This window comes from Melanaphis sacchari, unplaced genomic scaffold (genome assembly GCF_002803265.2).
Source record: "Melanaphis sacchari strain LSU unplaced genomic scaffold, SCAv2.0 Contig51_pilon_pilon, whole genome shotgun sequence".
Classification (NCBI taxonomy): domain Eukaryota; kingdom Metazoa; phylum Arthropoda; class Insecta; order Hemiptera; family Aphididae; genus Melanaphis; species Melanaphis sacchari.
In genome coordinates this window covers 396,405-415,971 of record NW_020271353.1, presented here as the reverse complement: position 1 = coordinate 415,971, position 19,567 = coordinate 396,405, and the positions used below count along the sequence as shown (strand labels likewise).

General features: G+C 26.9%; 1 protein-coding gene across 1 annotated transcript in view; it reads right to left on the bottom strand.

The window, feature by feature from the left end:
- LOC112599471 (KN motif and ankyrin repeat domain-containing protein 2) overlaps positions 1 to 14,186 on the bottom strand; it is a 40,528-nt gene extending 26,342 nt beyond the window's left edge. Inside the window, exons 1-5 of the mRNA XM_025346389.1 lie at positions 13,853 to 14,186; positions 2,597 to 2,817; positions 693 to 837; positions 499 to 629; positions 346 to 426 (exon numbers count right to left, since the gene is read on the bottom strand). Of these exons, the coding sequence (XP_025202174.1) occupies positions 346 to 426; positions 499 to 629; positions 693 to 837; positions 2,597 to 2,817; positions 13,853 to 13,889 (615 nt within the window). The 5' untranslated portion in view covers positions 13,890 to 14,186. The remainder of the gene's footprint in view (positions 1 to 345; positions 427 to 498; positions 630 to 692; positions 838 to 2,596; positions 2,818 to 13,852) is intronic.
- Between the last annotated feature and the right edge of the window lie 5,381 nt (positions 14,187 to 19,567).

Genomic DNA, 19,567 nt, shown 5'->3' with positions numbered 1-19,567 from the left:
CAGCACGAAATATCCAATTACTTTAATTAACATGTTAAAAAACAGATTCGAGTATTTTTTTTCTTTAATAAATGTGTTAATTAAAAATAATTTTGTTTGACAGTGTGGAATCGTTTTAAAATGTATTTCACTCATAAAGTATATCAGGCTAGAAATACGCTAGATTTGAAATTGTATCCCTGAATGCAATCGGAGACCTTTGTTTTCCAACGACACGCAACAAAACCGTCATCGATTTGTATTACTTGTTAACACGTTCACAATGCTCACGACAATTAATTTTAGTACTAACATGTAATTTAAGTGTATTGATAGTAATTATGGATTAAATAATATAAGTATTACCTTAAGCATAGGCACCAGTTTAACTTGTTCTTCTAAATCTTTGATAATCTCCAAACTCTTCACCATTTGTTCCCTGATGAGCTGTGAAGACCGTGGTGTTTAATACATTAATGTTATTCTATACAAATGCATAATTTATGAGTACAAACTTACTTGGAGTTCGTTATAAGTGTTTGGAGACCGATGCATGGACTGATCAGGCTTGGTCGAATAACCACTACTGCCAGTTGTATTGCTCTCAAAGCTACTATCGAGCTTATTGAAATTCGATTCATCACCTTCAACTAAAATTCAAATTTCCAATAACAAATTGCTTCACAGAAATTTGATCTTGTTTTCTCACATACCTAAGTTTTGATTGGAAAATCCTCTAGGTGGCGGAACGATAGAGTTTGATTGAAATGCCAACTCGAGCGTCTCTTCAAAGTCCATTAAAGCTCTATCTAAAGAGTCTTGTACGTCCGGGGACGCTCTCGTAACAGCCTCGGAATTCTTAACAAAACAGTTTTTTATAAATATTTATTTATTAAAAGCAAATGTAAAATATATGTCGTATCTGCTTAAAACAAAATTCAAGTGAAAACAAATAAATTGTTTACATCTATAAAAATAATGATAGCATTAATAATTACAATTGATTAACTATTGACAAGCTATAAACTGTATACAGATTTAAATACAATTTAAATTATTAAAAATGATAACTTCAGCTAAAACGGAATAGATAAAATTTTAATCAGTTATTATTTATAAAATTATATGTAAATCCTTATTAAACGTTTTGAAAATAATTGTTTCAGCAGAATAAATTTAAAAAAAATTATCATATTTGCTAAACTATATTATAATTATAACTATTTATTTTAAACTAAATGTTAGATAGCTAAATATTAATTATTAAGCCTTTTATAATTCAAATGCTACTTTTTAAATACCATAGATTTTCAATGAATATAGTCTTAACATTGAAAACTTAATGATAATAATGTTTCAAGTAGAGTGTAATTATATTATGCTACATTAATATCAACTTATCGAGTAGAGATTCATTGTATTTTATCACCTTGTTTACATTTATGTTTTCTTTTAACTTCACATCTTAATCATCTTTTTTTTTTTAACAAGAACTTATTATTATACTTTAGTGAATTTATTGGCCATAATATTATAAATAAAATATATAAAGTATTAATGTAATAGGTGAAACTGATGTAGAAACTTAAAACATGAATTACACAAATCATACTCGTAAATTATACAAACTTAAAGAATCTGATCGAAAAATGACTGTTCAAAATAAATGCTCCAAGCACTAAAGTTTCAATCAATTGAAAATATGATCTATATTATATTTCATGATAAGTATTTTATAAATATGTTATTTTTTTTCAATTGTTTACCAGTTACTCACATAAAAATGACATAATATTTACGCAGAAGTAAAATTATTAAAAATATACTTAACATTTTATAATTGACCATTACTCTCTATTTTATGATAATAAAGTTATCAGCTTAAAATAGCTTATTATTTAATAACCGTTTAGCTTTAAACAACAGTTAATAAAATATAATAATTAATTATATCTTCAAATTTATCTATTCAATTTTGTAAAATTAAATAATTTTTCAAATTTAATTTATTCCTACTTTAAAAAATGAAGATTTGATATTTTAAAATAAAGAAAATAAAGTTTTACTTATATATATAATATACGAGTACAATATAATATAATCTATATAGGCGTATAGGTATAATGTATTATGTTTAAACATTTAATCGTTCAGTTATGTGTAAATACTCGTATAATCATATTTGTATGTGCAAAAACTGAAATTTTTAAAAATATGACGTTCCACTTCCACAAATTTCATAAATTTATAATAAACCGATTTCAACTTAATATTTGAATATAATACGTTTATTTACCATCATTGCGCTTAAATGTTTAAAATAATTTATCCATAATGAGTACCTAATATTGAGTTAGATTAGTAAAATGAGAAAAATGCTCAACAGTCATAGTATCTGTAATCGACCTACCTTTTTTTTTCACAAATGTGTAACAATATTTCAATACAGTATTCTCATAAGTAATTCTAAGTTTATATTTTAGTAGTATACGCTATGTACATTTATTGTATCTATAGCCGCAGCCATTTTAACGGAATCTCTATGTTATCATATTTGTTCTATTCTTTGAATTATTATTGCATACACTATCCGGTACTGTACTTATATGTCACGTACCAGATGTTTGCCGTTTAAGTTTTCATCGCTCAAACCCAACAGTGATTCCATTGACTTGAGCTGTCTTCGGCGGTCCGGTACTCTCCCGTCGGTAATAGTGGAAATCCGGTGCCTCTTAACTGGTGAAAGAGGGCGGATCCTATGGTGGTAATCAAACTCCGAGTAACCTCGGTCATGGTTACCGTTTGACCGCAGCCAGTCTTGTATTTGAAAAGTATCGTCTGCGTGGGGGCAAAAACAATTAAAACCGGTTAAAAAAAATATATATAAAGGAAAATAAAAAAGAATGAACGCCGAGATGACTCGACGGGAGAGAGAGTAACAATAATAATAATGGTCACGGATTGCTGGGCACTTCAACTTCAAAACGGATGGACGCTAAGACATACGGAATGCGTCTTATGTACTCACGTAAAACTGGTCTTCACAACGTCGAATTCCTTTACGATGTTACGTTATGCTCGTGTAAATGCTATTTCTAACTAGATCCAATGATATTATATAAAAAAACCTAATAATCAAATTGCACTTCCCTACACACAGTTTTTCTCAAATTATTTGAGCAATTTATAACATGCCTTGTATGTTTTTGTATTACGCTAGGCATTTTTAACTCTTTAGTATAATTTTTATGATATTTTGACATTTGCATATTATAGTTATGAGATTTATCCTATTGATTTTTGTTTTTACACAAAGCAATAATGTAGATTTTCTCAAGATATAAGAGTTATGTATGTATATTGTATATATCTATATTCTATATAATACATATTGAATACCTAAATTTTAAAACTAAAAATGCTAGTAATAATTGATTTAACCTAAAAACTTTACGACTTAAATAGCATAAAAATATAGCCGAAAGTAATAGACCATAAAAAACGAAATGTCGAGTAGTTGTCATAAATTTATATTATTGAACTGTGATATCGTAAAAATGAGTAATTTGAATCGTTCAATTAGTCGAATGTTTGTGTATTTCAAATTACCTATACATTTGCACTTCCAAAAAATTATATTAAGATAAATTAGACCTATATTAGATAGGTACTTACTATACATTACGTCATATTTTAACCAAGGGCATATAGACATATATAGTAAATATATTGTGATTAATTCGATTAACTTCGTCTCCACAATATACGTTATTGGATGGTTGAGATGAGAAACAACAATAAGGATCGATGGCTTTCTTTCCTGTCGTAGAGACGTAGAGTCAAGGACAATTATTATTGGACTAATTTGACAATAAATTCTCGCCAAGCAAAATCGATATTATAGGCAAGTAGGTACCTGTTAGGACATTGTATATTTGTATGAACTATTTTCGATAACTCAATGATATTTGTTACGTATTATGGTTTGTTATGAATTTTGTATTGTTAAATAATATTAGGACAAATTTAAAAGTTATGATAAAAAACTAGAGCAATCACTTAGCTCTTTAGTAGGCTTCTAGTGTAGGTACCAAGTTATTTAATTATTTTAACTGATCACTATAATGATTAATGGATATGTTAAACTCGAATAAAATTATTTATTTTATCAATGTATATGAAAAGCGATTCTGAGCGCAGACCGTCTCTATATTTTTATAATTTATTTATATTACTATAAGGAATTTATTTTTCTATAATTAATACGGCAGATTGAACCAAATTACTAAATTTTGCAATATTTTTAAAGAAAAAAATATTTATTATTGCTATTAACCTATAAGTAAATATCAACGTACCACATATGTATAACGATGTGAAAAATTTAATTCGTGATATATTACAAATAGTTTAAATATTTTGTAAATTTAATTAATTAATAAAATAAAATAATATGGTAATGAAAAAAAGTGTACTTTTAATTAAAACAAAATAACTATAATCGTTTTAAAAAAAATTATATTATATATTATACAAGGTTTAAATAATGTTAAAGATGTTATGTTATGGTTATTAACTACAAAATACTTTTCAAATTTTGTCCAAAATTGAGTTTCAAAAACAAAAGAGGAATTTTGAAATCAAGATTTTAATTTAGAAAATAAAATATATTAAGCATAAATAAAAAAAAAACTAAAATTCTAATATTTTTCAAATGTTTAAAAATAACAAGAACACAAAAATATTTTTATCAAGTTTACAAAATAATTAATATATCAAAATGTTTGTTAAGTATTCTACTATTTTTATTGATTTTTTCCTGATAATTTTTGAGATTACTGAAAATATTTTAATCTTTGCTGAAAGTTCTACCTATATCAACTTTCTACTAAAAAGTATTCTCAAAGTTGATTTTTATCTTGCTTCAACATTATGATAAAATCAAAAGTATTAATAATTTAATAAAAAAAAGAACAATAATGTAAACTATTATATTCAACACAAATCTAAACATAATCATATTTGTCATTATAATATAATCTAAAAGTTAAGGATTTAAAAAAATAGCATTAGCCACATATTTATACAAGAATACGAAAATATCTTTAAAAAAACTTAAATATAATTAATACATATTTTTCATAAAAAATAAAATATTTTTTAATGTGTTTTTATAATGAATTTAATGATACTTTCTCGTACATAGTAATCACTCATTATTTCTCTCTATGTATAAATTGATAGATATATATTAACGTTTTTGAAATATTTTTCTTTTTTTTGAACGATTGTACATTTTTAATTTCATACTCTGAAATAGAATATTTTATAGTAATTTTGATTTTAAAAATCTAATTTAGTATGAGTAATACATTTGATGTAAAAGTTTTATCAAAACCTTTGATAAGCGTTAAGTGGAATCAAAATATCAGTTTCCACATGCCTAGATTTTAAGGAGCTTCAATAATTTTTTTCCACTTATTTAAAAATGTCATCTTTCAGAATTTACAAACAAGTTATTTGATAATAAACAATAAAAAAAAAACAAATTGTACTATAATACTTTGGTAGGTACATTATATAATTTATACAATCATCCAAATTATGGTTCATATTAAGTTAGGTTTTAGTACACATGGTATGTGCTACACATTTATTAAGTTTTAACGACATTGATTAATAGCACTTAATAACATTTAGTGTAATTGTATAATAAACCTATTGGTAAGAAACGAATTAATCTGATATAGACAATTAAATTTTATAAAATAATAATAAAAATAAATATTATGTCAAACGTGTGTAAGATATAATTATTATCAAAGATCAATAATGTTATTATTACGTATAGCTAAACATCTGTTCGAGAGATACTTATCACAACTATACCATTTTACAAGTTATAGGTAATTTAAGAAAAAATTTAAAGGATGCAGTCAATTAATTTTGCATTTTATTATGATTTGTTTATTAAATAATTAAATTAAAACAATTTTATATTTTATGTAATTTTACTTAACGTCGTACTTTATAAAGTAATATGTAATTACTGAATTGGTTAAAAATATAACTTCTAATAATCAGACCTAAATAAATTATTACTGTACTATTGATGTCAACCGCAGTTTTTTTATGAGGGTGTCATTTATTAAAAAACAAATTATTGTTTATCTGATAATAATTAATATCATCTTCATAGATCGATTCAAAACATTTTTACGTGGGTAGAGAATTCATTTTTTTTGTTAAATATTTTATAATTAAAAATATATTACATGTTTGTATTAAGAAATGAAAACCAAGCAATAAATTATGGATTAACAATACAACGTGTTATCAATTCATTATTTCCTACTCAAACAACTGATTTCAAGCTACAGTTATTACATTAATATTTTGACGTGTAGGATAATGTATAAATTATACATAACAAAGATTTTATGTATCAGAATGAAGTGTTACATTCTTATAAAACACGGTTATTTTATACATGTAGCTCATGACTAATATATGTGATTATTTTTTAGACTTAGACAAATGTGATTTATATTTATATTTATTCCTATTATAACATTACTATAATTTATGAATACAAAAAACGATCAGATATTGAAATATGTATTGTATAATATTGAAATAATTAGATTGAATAACAATAATAAAGAAATAACAACATTTCATGTTCGATAATAAATACTAAATGCGTATAAAATATTTAAATATATATTTAACAATACTTTTATAATATTGCTATATTAATTTAATTAATTTATATTTTATACATTTATTTATAATTAAAAATGGACAAATATTTTCTGAAATTTTAATAAAGACTTATTAAAACTTTTTATCAGTTATAAATTTATAGCAATAATTAATATTACTTTTAATATATAATATACATTTTATACGTCTATACTTTAAAATCCGATTTATACAGTGTTTTTTAAAAACCTTTATGTACATAAAAGGATATAGTTAGTTTTTTTTTTAATTTTAAAATAGGTAATTAAATATAATAAGACATTATTTACAATAACCAAATCACAATACAAGTATAATTTATTTAGTTTAAGATATCATTTTTTCATCATATAACAGTTTATAACTTTTTATACTGTTGCGTCAATTGTCAATTTTACGACACTGTAGTCGTTGTTTAATAAATCCACTGAATAGTGGCCACTGGCCAACTTGAATGATAATTATTTATCTTCGTGAGAAGTAAATTTATTTTGCACTAAATTCTTACTTAATATTAATATTTAAACTTATTGTATTAATGTTTAGAAAATTCAAGCTTAAATGTTATTAAACATTTTTAAAAATAAATGCAATACTAACTCTTTGAACCAAAAAAAAACGTAATTACCAAATCTATAAAATGTATAGGTTTTCCACTATTTTCTAATTCTAAAATAATTATTGATTTCTATAAATTAATTAAATGAAATTAATCAGTTCCTTCACAAAATTAATGTCGAAACACAATGTAGATAATGGCTTTTAAATGTTCTACAAACGATTGATATAGACTCATATCTCAATACTGTAGTACAAATATTAGGTATCTGTGTTAATATTTCACATCTTTGAAAATTAAAAGTTAAAATTATTTGATAGAATCAATGTACAAATATAATATTATTTTTACTAAAATAAAATATACCTGCACCAATCCCACAAATTAAAAAATTTAAACACATTCTACTGCAATTAATTTGTAGATATTTTAGCCCATATATCATAATAGTTTATGCTTATAATCTAAATGTTCACAAGAGCAGTCATTGAACCGAAATCGAAATGATTAAAAAAATTATTCACTAGCAGGACATACAACAACATTGATTTCAAGTGTATTTTACACAAGTTTATTTATGTCAATTACAATGAGAAAGATTAAATACCACGCCTATTTTCACCGTGTATTCAAATTAGTTTCAACAACATAGCGTTTATAAGGGCCTAAAGAGGATGAATTTATTACTTTTATATTAAATTAATCACTGTAATTGCATAAATGAGAAAAAATCTTTAGTTGGGTATTTAGGTACACTGATTTAAATATTTATTTTCTTGGAGTGATACAAAAAAATGCGCTTAAAATAAACAGGTTACTTTAAAGTTAACTGCATTAATATAATAAACTAATAAATATACAGTTGTAACTAACTTTAAAAACGTTAAGGATTACGACGGTAGGTACACGTAAAAATAAATGAAATTAATTAATACAAAATGTAGCTTTTAAATATATTTTATATAATGATTCTGAAAGTAAATATAATATTTTTTAAAACGTAGTTAGGTATAATTTATTGATTTCTAAATTCATGTCAATAACTAATTTTTATTTAAATTAAAGAAATTTGTTAATTTTAACAAAAAACAATGTTATCATAAAACTGAAATAGCTTAGTCAGTAATAGAATAAACAACTTGTAATGTTATATTTATAAACATTATAAGTATATAAATATATAATGATATTTTATATTACATTTAATTTTCCAAATAATATTTAGTAATTTACTGACTTAATTAAGATATGCTCATAAGATATGAGTCATGTAGTAGTGTCTCAATATCAGTGTTTATATTTTATGTTTACGAAATATATAATTTTTTTTTTTTCATATCCAATAATGTATAAATATTTAATAATTGAGGCATATCTAAAGTAGTAAAATGTATTATATTAACATCTGTATTTAAGAGTTATTAAAATCTATGATCTAATAAATAATAATAAAATACTTTTCCTTTGGTAAACTGCATATTTTACAAAATCATTTAAAATATGTTTTTGTCATTATATTAATATTTAATTATATAATTATTATTATTAGGTAATTAGTATCATTTACGAGTACGATTGATGATATATGTTGCAATAGTTTTAAAACTATTTTTAATATAATAATAATTCGTAATTGTGGATTATTATTTTTTGTAATTTATAATTTCACTTTGCCCATCTGTTTAACACAATTACCAGTAGAAAATATAACACAAAAAAAATCAAACAAGTCCATAAAATATTTAAGGGGTTAATTATTAATTTAATCATATTAATTAATAATTATACCGACAATTTACCATAAATGTAACTTATTATACATTCAGGTAAGATACAATCTAACATTTAATAGTCATAAACTATGAGCTCGATCACATAATATTTTATGAAAAAATTAGTTAATGTTAAAAGTTTTAATTATAAATAAATTGTATAAAAAATAATGAAATTGTAATACACAATATGGTGTTGTTACTTAGTTAAATATTCAATACATTTCTTTATAAAATATGTGAGTGGAAGCGATTGGATACCGTAATGGGTACCTAGGTGGCAGGTGCATAGATATTGATAAATAATGATTGCAAATATAATATTATTCAAATTTATTAGATCCAGCTGTTATTAAATCATTTTTATTTACAGCCAATTATAGCAAAAGATAAGTTAATATAGACATATACAAGCTGTACATAGCCCATGATTATAATATAGTCTTTACATGAATAATTATAAAATTATACGTTTTAATGGTATACGCGTATTTCAATGTAAAATAATATCACGGTGTCTTCATTGTGTCATTTGTTTACAAAACTACAGTGTAATCGGTATGATATACACAACATATTATTTACGAACTTGTAGAAACACATGTAGGATACTATTACATCCAAACGTTAAGTTAAATTAGATATAAAAATTATAACAAATTAATTTTTAAACGTATGCGAAACCACGCGAATGTATAATCTGATACAAGAAAACAATAATGATTGCGAAATGAAAACCAAAACAAAAAATATACGTATTTTATTAAAATATTACTTATCTACATACGTTCCATAGACATATATAAAACGAACACTAAAGTTTTAACTGCAGTATGTCGACCATCGTGATGTATATCGGATAAGTACAATAAGAAATATCTAGTTTGACCTACATAGTTATTTCATTTTCCATGAATGAGAAACAAGTACTGAATTTTTCAAAATAAACTTCCATAAAATGTTACAAAGCAGTTGACAGTACAGGTTCAATAAATTGTAGCATTTTTTTTTAGCACAATATTATTTATTGCCCATTATACATCGGAGGGAAAAAAAGGTAATAAGATAAATGTTATTGTTTAGGCGCTATATGGCATGTTACGGTGTGCCAGCATGTTAAGTCTAAACAAATCGTGAGCGAAAAATAATAATATTATTATCTATAATCGATTCTAAAAATTTAAATAATTATCTAATTGTAATACTGCATTGAATAATGACATTGTACGACTCATAGCTACTGTCATTATTTATTATCCACATTTTTTATCATGTATAAAAAATAAAACACAAATGAGAATAGTTGTTGTCGTGGCTAGTAATATTGCATGCCCGCGATGATGTGTTACCGAATACTTTTAAAAACGTCTTTATTGATATATTATATTTGAATTGAATTTTTTTTTTACTTCATGATAATAACGATTTTTTGATTACTAATTACAAACCAACTATGAATAAATACGGCAGTCGACAGTAATTTATTGTATTTAATTTTATGTTATATTAGTGTTTACTACCTACTTGTCAACCCTTCTACCCACAGAATTTCTGTTATTACTAACAACTAATAAGTAATGACTAATTTATAAAACATGTATATCAATAAATATTATTTCTATATTGTTACGTTCGATTTTCGTATCAAACACCTATTAATTCACTCAAGTTTAGTTCCACTCGAATACCTATAATATTATTAAATTAATATACAAACCATTTTAAATATAATGACATAATTTAGTTCATTAAAATATTTTCGACGATTACAATTAAATGTCAATGTCAAATGAAATTTTTACAATCATAAAAAATATTATATCAATACATTTTTAACTGCAATACACTAGCAAAGGTGCATACAACTAAAAAAAAAGTAAATTTTAATATAAACTCGTTTGTCATAGGTATTTTATAACAGATTTATATATTTTACTCGGCAGAAAATTAGATAGGCAATAGAAAGTTGAAAATGCCACAATAATTCTACATAATCTGAAACTTATCAACTGGCTATAACTTTAATCCAGTTAAACGTAATGATTGCATTTGAGGCAATTTCGTATGCTTTAAAATCGGCCATAGTAGTTTTTAAGTGTATTCACAGTAATCGTTGGTTAAACAGCGTTCACCTTCAAAATAAATAAAACATCATAACTAGTAACTACACCGGAGATAACATATGTTATGCGTACGGTTTACGTACCTATTCAATATCGTTTCACGACGGTGAAGATAATCGTGTTTTCCTATTGCAACTTATATTACTGCGTTTCGGCGCAAACAGTATTATATCAAGGACGTATTTATCTATGTATAATATACTGGATGATTCTTTTAAAATTATTTATACATTATTGGTATCAAAAAATATTGACGTTTTTGAAAATTATTTTTTTACTCTACCCATTTAAACTTTAAATATTTATAAGTTATAAGTTATAACTAATTAACTACTTGTTCGAAATTTGATTTTTATGTATCGAAATAATTCAAAAAATATTCCGTTTCGGAATCAGAAACTAAAAATATATATACTGAAATTCAAAAATGAAAAAATAAAAAAACTGATGGCGATAAAAAGTGTAAGAAAAATATTAATACCTAATTATTCAGAAATGTTTTTAATATTTAGAATTATACAAAAAAAAAAAAAAAAAAAATAATAATTCCAAAATATTTCAATGATTCCATATTATATGGGATAATAAACGGTAAATATAGTATATATTTACTGTTAAAAGAACCGTCTGATAGAGTCGTAACGTTTAATACCAAAAACTAGTGTTTTGAATTATCCATACATAATATTTAAAATATATTTATTTATCTATATATAATATATCTATAGTGTCGATGTTTGGTACAATACAGTGACAAGAGATAAGTAATAATAAACGGAGAAAGTATTACCTTGTAGTGACAACGTTACCTTGACGGTCGAAAATAATTACAGATAATAATTTTATAAATTACCGTATAGAGGTATAATAACATAATTTAGGTAGATGGTACCTTATTCAAACTATTGCACTCCTGCCTAGACGTAATATGCATGCAGCCACGCAAGTATTATAATATTATATTATGTAGTAGGAACCCACTTCCGCCGTCCAGTTCCTAAGTAGTACTAATGCGTTTTCGACGTTCGTGTCATGTTCGTTTCGATTTAGTCGTAAATTTAACCGCGTGACCGAGTCGGATGAGAAAAAAAAAACAAATCAACCAGATGACAATACCGCATTTATAATGCACGTCACTTACTCGTCCCACACGGCCAAACACGCACTGCACTGTCTGCACTGCACGGGATCACAATATGTCCGATGCTGCGCAATTTATACAAAAGAGCTTTGCGCGAGTTTCTAAAAAGTGAAAACAATCGTACGCCGACTTGTCCATACACATATGTACGTATTTATACATCGAAATCAGTTCCATTTTCGGAAATTTCGAGCAGAAAGTGCGATGACGAGACCACGACGGCATTCGATTGCGCAGCAACCACACTGTTGCACGTCGGATACCACCTGCTCCTATTTTACATCACTACGTCCTATACCGAATATCCGCGCGATCTTTGCGTACACAACATTAACAATAGTAATAAAAATAATAACAATAATAAAGCAAGCGATGGGTTTTCGATAACAATAACCCAAACGGACGTTTAAAAAGGACAAGACGAACGTCTGTGCATTCAGTCGTCGCCGTATGGTCGCAACTCCGCTATAACAAATGTATAATATAATATTATTATATTGGACCGGCACCGGCTGGTCCGAAAAGGTTCCGAGGAGGAGAAACACGATAAATAAAAACAGACTACAGATTTTTTTTTCTAAAGAAATTGATTCGATTACGTGCGCCGCGGGCGCACACAGGTATATAGGCGTACCATGTACAATAATAATAATGTACGGGCACGTTCCGCGGTAGGTATCTATATATGTTATACACACAATGATATCGCATTTTATATTATTGGTACGGACGGGGTTGTGTTCCACCTAGAGGGTAGGATAAAAAAAAATACAAATTACAAAATGTGCGGCGGTGAAGGGGATTAACCAGGTCAAGGGAGTGGGAAAGGGGTGTCAAAAAACGGAGCGAAACTCGTCGCAGCCCGCGCGTTTCCTGGAAAGCGTGGCGATGAAATATTATTACCGGGAGACGTCGGCGGCGGCGGCGGTCACGCCGGCCTGTCGTCGTCGCGGTGCCAACCACACACGAATCCCACGCGCGGACGACACCTACCCACCGGTACACGCACGTCGTATATCCTGTCGCGCGTATTAAACCGATATTATATTATTACAATTATTATTATTATTATTATTAATATCATTAAACCGTAGCTAGTTGTTGCAGTAGGTAAGTGTAACGGTGACGGTCTGCGACACCAAGATTTATGTAACACCGGTTTTGCCTACACCATCCGGTCGCGGTTGTCGTCCCGCGCGCCACCGACGGAAATTTAACGCCGATAACAATATAATAATAATAATAATAATAACAATAAGACCTTAATGCGCTTTTCATATGACCGCAAAAATCATAATGATATCTGCTCTGCAAAAAATATTATAGGTAAAAATATCAGCTGCTGCGGTCATTTTCGACAAAGGTACCTTTGGCGTGTTGGTATGAGGGCGGGTTAAATGTCGTGGGTTGAAGGATTCGAACTTTTACTCTCGCATCATCGATCGAAATCGGTTTATTTTCAGCACCCACCCTTCAACCGCGGTTATGAGTAAATGTACCTACATATTATTAATACATTCTGTGTTGAACTCACCTGTGATCATGGCGTTCCGATTTCGCGCCGAGTACATGGTAGCTGGGGCGACAATGGATTCGGCGGGTCACGTCGTCACGTCTCCGGACTTTTCCATGGTTTTTTGACGAACAGATGGCCCGGCGGCGGCGGAGTTACACGCACTCTGTGACCTTTCGGACGACGTAGTAAACCTCTCGACCAAAACTTTCACGGAACACGGGGTGGAAACCGAAGAAAATCGGAAAATCCAGGACACCCGCGACGAAAGGGTGGTCGAAGGAAAAACGTTTTTTATTTTCACAAGACGCGAGAAGCAGCGCGAAGACCGGCGAAACAGGTACCGACCGCGGTGGACCGGCGAACGGTTGTGACGGCGGGGAAACCGCTTTGCCGGACCGATTCCGCCGCGGCCGTTCGTCTTTGGCGGTCGTACCGCGGATCGTGGTGGGGAACGTCGGCGGCGGCGTGCGGTACAACAACATTGCCGCCGACGACGTCTCAAAACCTCTTCTCCGTTCTAAATGACGGACACGAGAACACCGCAGGGTTTAATCTTCCCGAAATGAGCCTAATCGTATACCTGTTGTAAAAGTGCTTAAAAAAATGTATAATAATATTGTGAATGAAATGTTAATTAATTTATTAATTTATAACTGTTGAAAAAAATACTCACTACCAAGGAAAATCGCACGTACACGCTTATTCACCCACACACGTATTATTATTGTACGCGTATAATATAATAAATTACATATTTTTATGCTAATAAGTACAATAATTTGTTTTACGAAAAAAAATATTTTTTTTTTTATGATTGAGTAATACAATTTTTACTATTAAAATTTTAAATTTTAAACATTTAAACGACATTTTTATAATTACTTTATAAAAATCATTTTATGCACAAAATCACCATATACGATGATAACAATGACAAATTTCGTAGTATACGTGGTACTGCCACTAGATGACAAGTTATAAGTTGATAAGGCTTTAACCCGTATTATCTATTAAATGCACAATTATTTTAATTTGAATTTCAGTTGAATTAAATACTTATTTTACGCTTTAATACACTGTTTATTATTATTACTATTATTATTTAAATTTTAATATAATTTTGTTAATTTGGTAATTTGATATATGGCAACAAATTTACCGACATCTAAATAATAACACTGTCCGCCACACCACCGGACAAATTCATTTATAAAACAATTTGACTTAACCTTTTTATTTAAAAAAAAAAAAAAAATCTTTTTTTCATATAACATATTATGTAACACTACAAAAAACATACACTTGATGACATTTTAATCCATTTAATTTTTACTATTGAAATGAATTATTCATTGACCTACAAGCATATATTTTATACAACAGATATGACGTATACATACCCGTCGAATTCTATTCGTAAATACTTCCAAGCCAAAGAATAATATTATATGATTATACAATGTCCCGCGGCGTACCTATGTAGTATATTACAATATTATGATTACTATAATAGAGGAATGTACACATGTACACAATAACGTCGCACACCTCTGTCGTCTTTTGTTTTCCTGTTTAGCAAACACCGCACTAGATCGTTAATCGTTGTTAATGGTGTCTAGTATGGTTTCTCGGAAAAACTTCACAGACCGCCATCCGACGCCACGCTACACCACCATATGGGAGACTGTGGAATATGATGAGGCAATAATACTCTACGAATGCTGAAAACAATTTAAAACTCTTCCGAAGACCATTAACACCTCTTACACCTATACATATGCGTCATTGTATACAGTGTGCGTTATTGCCGAGTAACCAAAGGACTCAAAGTAGTTTAAATCCTGAGTAAATAAAACTCAAAACAGTGAACTCAAACCTATGAACGACCTGCACTAATTGCCAATCGATATAACAATAATTTATTATCACTTCGATTTAGAACTCGTGACCGAGAGGCATCCACGTGGAGGATGAAACGTACCACCAATCAGACTATACTTAAAAGCAATCAATTAAAAATTATCATAAACAAAACGGCTCGTGTGTCTTTTTTACTTTTACTGGACAGATGGTGTAGTCCACTCTCCCGAATGCCGACCTGTAAGTAGGCCAATTAGTACACATTCGCTTGAATATTTACTCGTACAATTGTACAAACTTAATACATATACACAGTGGCGTATTTTCAATTTTCTTGTGGGGGGGGGTCTTAATATTAAATACAGGTGTATAACATTATAATAAAATACATACGAGTTATGATTTAATAATGATATTATTTATATTATATTATATTTCACTATTATTATGAAAATAAATGTCAATTAATAGTTTTAATAGTTTTTATAGTAAAAAAGGTAAACGTCTTTTTTTTTCGCCAGTTCTTCAATAACTTCCTCAATAACCTAACTAAAATCTGTTTTATTTTGTATATCATCAACTTTTTCTTGTATAGGTAAAACATTTATAGTAGATTTGAAAAAGACTGAATATTGGGTTGCTTTTTAGAAGTCATAATTGTGATCTGTTTAGAATAATATCATATAAAATATATTAATATAAGTATTAGTATTATGTATACCTAATGTATTTTTATTTTACACTTTACATTAAACAATACTGTTTGTAAATTAAATCAATTAAAAATTAGAAATTAATAGTTACCTTACGTCCTTATTTTCTTGTTAAGTGTTCGTCGTTCGTATATTCGAAAAACGTGATTATATTATGTCGATGCCGTCAATAACAAATTGCAAATGCCAAATATTTGAAATATTATTAATACCAAACAATCGCAGACTGTCTACTATAGTTTATAAATTATAATAGACAGCATACTAATATAATTATATATAGGTATATTACGTCGTTATCGTCGTCGGATTGTGACGACGCGATAAAAAAATAACCAAAAGTTATTTTTAAGAATATTGTAATACAAACATTAAAAACACATAATATAAATTAATATTATTTTTCTCGTTACCACGTAGCAAGCTATTTATGATTTTTTTAATTATTTTTTTCTGGGGGGGGTCGAGACCCGGGACCCCCCCCCCCCGTAAATACGCCACTGCATATACAGATATACTCGTACATACTTAAAATAGTATATAACAAAACTATAACCCAAAATGAAAAAAGGTGCCTTGTAAACGTATCCCATTTATAAGATTTAGACGTTTAAATTTTAGAAATGTTTGTTAAAATGACTATTTAATTATCGATATATCCCGTAAAACTAGGGATCAATTATTAAATAATTACAATATTTTACTGGCTAATAATATTTTTTAATTTTAACTGATTTTTTGTATTTAATTATATTTAAACAAAAATGTATACGTGGATATAAAGTGTACATGAGGATAAAATATACATAACCATGCAAACAACTTTGATTATTTTTTTAATTAACCTTGCCAGGAATTTAAATTTTCTGTAAATCGCCACCAGCCCAATGATCAGTTTATAATATATATATTATATTATACACGATAAGTAAATTATTTAAATTTTTGCATCGATCGCTTTTAATAATAAGAGTGCATCATCTATTTAAAACATTTAAATGATAATTTTTTTAAATGTGTACTCTTGAAACGTTTAATGTAATAATAATTGAGCAGGTTCGACGAGTATACACACGTAGAGCACGTTTGATAAATCTTAGGTATTAATTATTATTATAGCACAGTGCGATTATACCTAATATAATAATATACATACCTATATATATAGTATACTATATATACTCAATGCTAATATACATGTTACATGTATATGTCGTATAATAAAATACACTAAGTAGTACCTGACTATACCGTTTAATAACAAGCTCTGAATAACAAGTAATCATTAATTACAAATATGATAATAGACATACTCGTATATTTGACATTAAATGAGTATTATGGTGAATGTGTATTGTGAATATATATGATATTATATGTAATATGTTTACATACTGAAATAAAATAGATATTAGGTATATAATTTGTTATAGTACGAATTGTTAATATTTTTTTTAACTTTTTCGTCCTACATTTTATTTATACATATATATTATAAAAACTCGTTTATAAAAAATAATTTATGGTTAATAAATATAAAAATAATAATTATAAATTATAATATAATGATTCGTTGACAAGATTATTCACGAATTATGTGTTTATACTCTCGTTAATAAATGATAATTTTGATATTTATGAGTGTAAAATTATTATTGACGTACAAACCAATTCTGTTCTTATTAGTTCGTATAATTACTGTAATTTAACGAAATAATTATGTATATCTTAACCGGTTATGATGGTATTACCATAATAAATAGGATTGCATAATGGTGCGCTACACTGCAGGTGGATTTAAGAAAAAAAATAGTAAATATAATAATAATAATAACAATAAATCAATAAAGTATCTCAAAAATAAAAATATGATGTATTTTAGTATGATAAACAATAATGTACAAGTTGTTAGGTAAATGAACTTCAGTTAAAATAGTTATGAATTATGATTGATTATAATAATTATCAATTTAATACAAAATTAGATCATACTAAAATATTTTTTGAATACCGATGTAGTATTACTTACAAGTTATAAAGATATTTAATAATTTGTTATTATATAGTTTATTATAGCATAAACTCATGTTACTTAATTGCTTATTATTTGGCGTAGTATACATAAATAAAAAATCGTATTCGTATTAATTCACAAAAAAAAAATTAATTAAAAATAATGACTGATTAACTAAAATAACTTGATGTATATATGTAGCACAATCTTTGATTTTTTAATATATAATATGTATTTTATTTGTATCATGGTATCAAATATTTTTTAAAAAATTCTGATATTCCGAAACATTTATAGAATTTAATTTTGTTATGTACCCATTAGTCCATAGTATAAAGTTTTCTGATTCTATTGTCTCATATAAGTCGTGTGAAACTAAAACTTATGAAAATCTAGTGTAACTCTCTTCTCTTTAGAAATTAAATGATTAACTGAATATTGATATTATTACAAGCATTTTATCATAAAATTTTATTAAATTACCACCTATTAATTATAGTTCTATATTAAATTAAATAAATAAATAAATAACAGCAAGAAACTCACTTTATTGTATTATAGGTGTCATACGTACTTTGTTATTAAATAATTTATTATTATTATTATTGATGTACTAGTTGAATTTAAATTAATGATCAATCATAGTATAAACGTTGAAAATCGTTTCTGAGCGAAGACAGATCGTCTGTATATTAATATACAAATATTTTACTATGTATTTTTATTGTTATTAGTAATTTATTTTACTATTGATACTAATGTGGTGGAACTTACCTATACCGGGCAAGTTGGATTAATTTTTTCCGAAAATATCGCATTTATTATACATTATTAATCATCAAAATAGTGAACATTATACGTATATTACTGTTGTTGACTTTTAAATAAAAAAGACTTAAGTACTGTAAAATTGTGTGAAAGTGTTCGTAGTATTAAAGGCTATCTGATTAATCTAAATATTTTTAAATTTCATTGTGTATAGTAAAATGTAATAATAAACATGAAAATTGAATGTCCTACAAATGATATTTATTGAATTATTACAATTTACAACATAATATCTAAAATAGTTATTTTTCGTATCAATATTAAATTCAATTTCATACAACTTACACTTGAAATGATTATAAAAAATTGTTTTTATGC